Source organism: Penaeus monodon, chromosome 39 (genome assembly GCF_015228065.2).
Source record: "Penaeus monodon isolate SGIC_2016 chromosome 39, NSTDA_Pmon_1, whole genome shotgun sequence".
NCBI lineage: Eukaryota > Metazoa > Arthropoda > Malacostraca > Decapoda > Penaeidae > Penaeus > Penaeus monodon.
In genome coordinates this window covers 32422135-32427134 of record NC_051424.1, presented here as the reverse complement: position 1 = coordinate 32427134, position 5000 = coordinate 32422135, and the positions used below count along the sequence as shown (strand labels likewise).

The following is a 5000-nucleotide window of genomic DNA, read 5'->3' as shown; positions in this document are numbered from 1 at the left end:
TACATAGTACCACCAAAGTGTGTGGATCCAGCATTCAAAGGGATATGCCATGCTAACCACATTCGCAAGATGCAGGCCTCTTTCAGCTGGGATTGGGGTCCAGCCTTTGCCAATTCGGGGATTTGGTATGTAAATAAGTGCAGTTGGCTTGTGCTTTCTTTCTGTGTGAATGATATTTTCCCTCTATGGTTTTATAAGTGGCTTGAACGTGAAGGATCATTGAATTTTATGGTTTTCTTCTAATTCTGATATCATACTTAATTTATAGTATTTTGGACAGGCATTAGTGTAATAGGCATTGTACTGAAAAGTAATTGAGTAATTTTTCTGAAGGATCTATGTTATATATATGATTATAATGCAATATCATTATCAGATATGACTTTCCCTTTTCTTCCCTGAAACTGCATGATCCATGTTTTTTCCATAACAGGAAAAACTGGCACTTAGTTGGATGGAATTCTTTGCTTGTCAAAAATATTAATGTTTGCTGCCCGTCCTACGTCTACTCTGCCTTCAGTCCCAGACCACAGTTTCAAACCTGGTTGGGATGTCACTCTGAAGGTATAGGTTTCTTTGGGTACTGCAAGTCATTGAAAGTTGAACTGAACTGGAGACGAAAGTGATGATAATTATCTTGTGTGTATTTTATGGCTATTGTAGGTGCTGGTAGTAATGGTAGTAATAGTAGTAGTTATTGTTGTATAATATACCTACATGATCAGTCTAAGAACAAGATCTTTTCAGTCTTGCTTTCAGCATGCAGACTCATTTTTTTTATATAATTAAAAGTGAATACTACCTTGTGAAGATACTATAATAACTTCATTTCTATCTCTTCATTCATGGCTTAGGTGTTGTGTGATGCAGCCATTGAACAAGGACAGATGGAGGGAAGTGTGTATGTGTCTCTGGCAGATATCTTTAGCATGAAGTATCCAGTCACTGCTGACATTGAAAAGTATGAGACAATACTCACTTTCAATTTCACCCTTGAAGAGGTATGTTAATGTAATTTTCATTTTTATGTCTGGAAAAATAGCAAAGTAACCAATAAGTAAGTGAATAACATACATGTAGATTTTTTTTTTTCAGTATTGTCCACTTTGTCCACAAAAGAGGCTTTCATGAAGTATGAATTCCTTTCTAGATTTTCCAATCAATTTTTACATTCACAGATAGAACTCATAGTTAACTATATATAAACATTTCCCACTGAATATACACACAGAACCAAGTAGACATGTGGTGGCCCAATGGTTATGGTTCCCAGCCATTATATGAGCTGTCGGCTGTCTGGAAGAACGAGGACCAGAGCGAGGAGTCCAGCACAAGTGTACGGGTTGGGTTCCGAACGGTAGATCTGAACCAAGACTATGTCGATGAGACTGATCCAGACAAAGGTAATTTTTTTTTGAAAAGGTAAGATTTTTGGATCTTTTATCTCCTTTTTTAATTGTGGGATTAGAGATACTTCTTGAGGAAGAGATTTTAGATAAAATTAGTGTGAGGATAAGCTTGTATTTGTTGTTATCATTTTTATTCCAACACATCATCCTTCTTAGCATACTTGCTAAGAATGATACAGAGTCTGTTTCCCCACAGGTCGGCACTATAGGGTCATAGTGAACAATATTACAATGTTCATGAAAGGCACCAATTGGATACCTGCTCATGTGCTGCCAGAAATGGTGACAGAACATTACACAAGGGAAATTTTGACGGCAGCGGCTGATACTCATCAAAACTGCATTCGTGTGTGGGGTGGTGGCATCTATGAGACTGATGTGTTTTATGAGGTATTGTGGTATTTTGGCATTCATACTTGTTTTTTAATGTTGAGAAAAAACAGTGTGGGTGATGTGGAGTTTCCCTTTCTGAGACTGTTGTGTAAAAGGTGTAAAATCAAATGTTTTTTCTTTATGTCTCTTCTTTCATAGGAAGGAACTAAATATTTTTTTTTTTCGTATCTTCAACAGATTGCAGATGAGCTTGGACTTCTGATATGGCAGGATTTCATGTTTGCTTGCAGTATGTACCCTGTTGATGAACCATTCCTTGAGACAACGAAGATGGAAATCAAAATGCAGATTCAGCGTCTCCAACATCACCCAAGCATTCTCCTCTGGGCCGGTAACAATGAGAATGAGGCTGCGCTGAGGGGCAACTGGTAGGAGATTTTAATTTCTATGTTCACAGATGAAGTCATTTCTCATTTTATCCTTATTCTCTCCAAAGCCATAGAGTGCGTTAATCATCTTTGGAATATGCCAATCATACCTAGTCATCTGATATTGCATAGAAGGCTTATTCTCTTTATTTCTGTGTACCCAGTTTGTTTTAATTCCTGAGTGAATTAATTTTTGACCTTAACATTTTGAAATCATATATCATATTTGAGAGTATTCTTGCTTTTGTAATATGTTCATTTATTTAATGATTTTATGGAGCAACAGAAGACCAAAGTCTGTCATAAATCTACTTGTATCTTTAATAGGTATGGAACAGCATCAGACTTTGAGCTATATAAGAGAGACTACATAAAGCTGTATGTAGACACAATAAGGACAGTGGTAGTGGAAACGGATGACAGTCATCCTTTCGTCATAAGTTCTCCAAACAATGGTATTGAATCAGAAGAAGAAGGTCATGTGGCCATTAATCCGTACAGTACTCTGTATGGTGATGGTTAGTTGAATTTTTTGTTTTTTTTTTTTTTTTTGTGTGTGTGTGATTTTTTTGTTGAATTAGATATGAATGCATTGAATAGATATGGCATTTGGTACTGAAGGATTTTATGTTTTTTTGGTACCATATTTGGATATGTCTGAGTATGGCATATGTACTTACATGGTGTGTCTGTTTTTCATAATGTAATATTGTTTTCATACCATTCTTTCCCTATAACAGTCCACTATTACAATTATCTGAGCGATGCTTGGCTTGGTCATGCTACGCCCAGAACGAGGTTTGCCTCTGAGTACGGCTTCCAGTCTTGGCCTGTCTTCAGGTATGTATAGATGCATTGCAAAACCTGATATTCTGTCCTTAAAAAAAGAAAAGAAAAGAAAAGAATATCACTATTAGAGAATATTAGTTTTTATAATGATTAAAGTAAATCATAAAATTCAACCAGTCACTCAAAATCTGTTATCAGGACAATGAAGGCAGTGACTACAGAAGAGGACTGGAACAGAGAGTCAGCTATGATGTACCACCGTCAGCACCACCCAGGCGGACAGGCAGAACTTGCATTGCAGATTGGCTTGCATATGCACATGCCTCCCCAAGATGGATCTGTTGAAGTTTATGAACATTATCTTTATCTCAGCCAGGTGGGATTTGTGAGATGTTCTTAGTGGGAGGGGAGATGTGTACTTATAGGTGAATTCTTATAAAGTCTTTGTTTCATGTTGTATTGGTAAGCTTGTATGAAAATTACTCCAGAAGAGATTTTGGTTGAGGTGTCTCATTATTGGTGTACTAAATACTTGAGAATCAAAGAGCCTGTATAGAAATTGTGTTAAGTGTGTATTTTCAAGCCATCTATATATATACTTTTGAATGTTAATTTTTAGACTAGTGTTTAATACATGCTTACTCCTAACAGATTCACCAGGCAGTGGCTATAAAGACTGAAACAGAATTCTACCGTCGTGCAATGAGCGAGCTGAATGAGAAAGGGGAAGGGTACACAAGTGGAGCTCTTTATTGGCAGCTAAATGATATCTGGCAGGGAGCTTCATGGGCCTCCATAGGTACTGTTGTTGTGGAAGAAGACTTGTAGGCACAAGCACGCATAGGCAAAAAAGCACAAATACAGACAAAGACACATACAGATGCAGATATAGACAGATGTAAACATGGATATGAATGTATTTGTGAATATAGTCATTAGCATGGACATAAACATGATCACAGAAACAGACATGGGCAGGGAAAGGAACACAGACAAATATAAGCTTCTTGATACATGTACAGACACAGGCACAATTAAAATATTGCACACTTTGATATATAATGCTGAATCTTCCTGTTCTCAAAATTTCATTGATTTCCCAGAGTATGGTGGTCGCTGGAAGATGCTTCACTATTATGTTAAGAAATTCTTTGACCCGGTCCTTGTCTCGATGTATGTGGAGAATGAAAAGGTACACATTTATAGACATTTTTCAAGCTTTATTTCGTCTAAATCCAATTTTTAAATATAATTGATTATATACATTCATATATTCATAAATTAGTGTTGTATTCTGTTAACCATTGTGATTTAAGTGAAATACCCATGGATTCAAAACTTTCCAGCTAGAGATGTACTAGAAGAGGTTTTACATGCCAAAGTTACCATTCTTTTCCTCGTTTTTCCTGGTAGATGTATTCCTCTGTTTCACAAATACATCCTTTAAGGGATGTGAAGATTTAAGTTATAGTCTTGTTGGAGATAAGTGAAAAAGAAGTAATATTTTAGATAATTATACCATTTTTTCCTGTGGAATATTTCTTTTTTGTAACTTTATATTTTTTGACCATTAGCTTATCTAGGTTTTTGCTGAATTAGAATTTCAAAAGAAACAAATTGTATAATTGTAGGTAAATTTAATGGAAGTATAGTAGATTTGAATTTATTTTATATTGTATGATTATTTTTACAGTTGTTTGTCTACATAGTGAGTGATCTTGTACATCCCGTCGACGATCTGCGATTGGTGATTGATTTGCATCGTTATGACAAGAAGGAGAGAGTTCATAATATAAATGATACTGTTATTGTTGTAAGTTTTCCAGAAAAGAACATGTTAGTGATCATTTGTTATCTACATATGCAGGTGCACATGCAGATGCACTTGCACGCACACATGCACATGTACACGTACACTTACACTTACACTTACACGCACACATACACTTACACTTACACGCACATGTACACTTACATGCATGTGCACACATACACTTACATGCACATGCACATGTACATGCACGTGTACACACACACACAC

The 5000-nt window shown here is 36.1% G+C and overlaps 1 protein-coding gene across 1 annotated transcript in view; it reads left to right on the top strand.

Moving 5' to 3' along the window:
- The window catches only part of LOC119597585 (beta-mannosidase-like), a 9068-nt gene that overhangs the window by 2539 nt on the left and 1529 nt on the right, over positions 1–5000 (top strand). The window contains 13 exon segments of the mRNA XM_037947162.1: positions 1–125; positions 434–482; positions 484–564; positions 855–1001; positions 1232–1403; positions 1606–1799; positions 1980–2170; positions 2498–2688; positions 2911–3010; positions 3158–3335; positions 3611–3758; positions 4063–4151; positions 4653–4772. The exon segment at positions 1–125 is cut by the window's left edge and continues 81 nt beyond it. Of these exon segments, the coding sequence (XP_037803090.1) occupies positions 1–125; positions 434–482; positions 484–564; positions 855–1001; positions 1232–1403; positions 1606–1799; positions 1980–2170; positions 2498–2688; positions 2911–3010; positions 3158–3335; positions 3611–3758; positions 4063–4151; positions 4653–4772 (1785 nt within the window).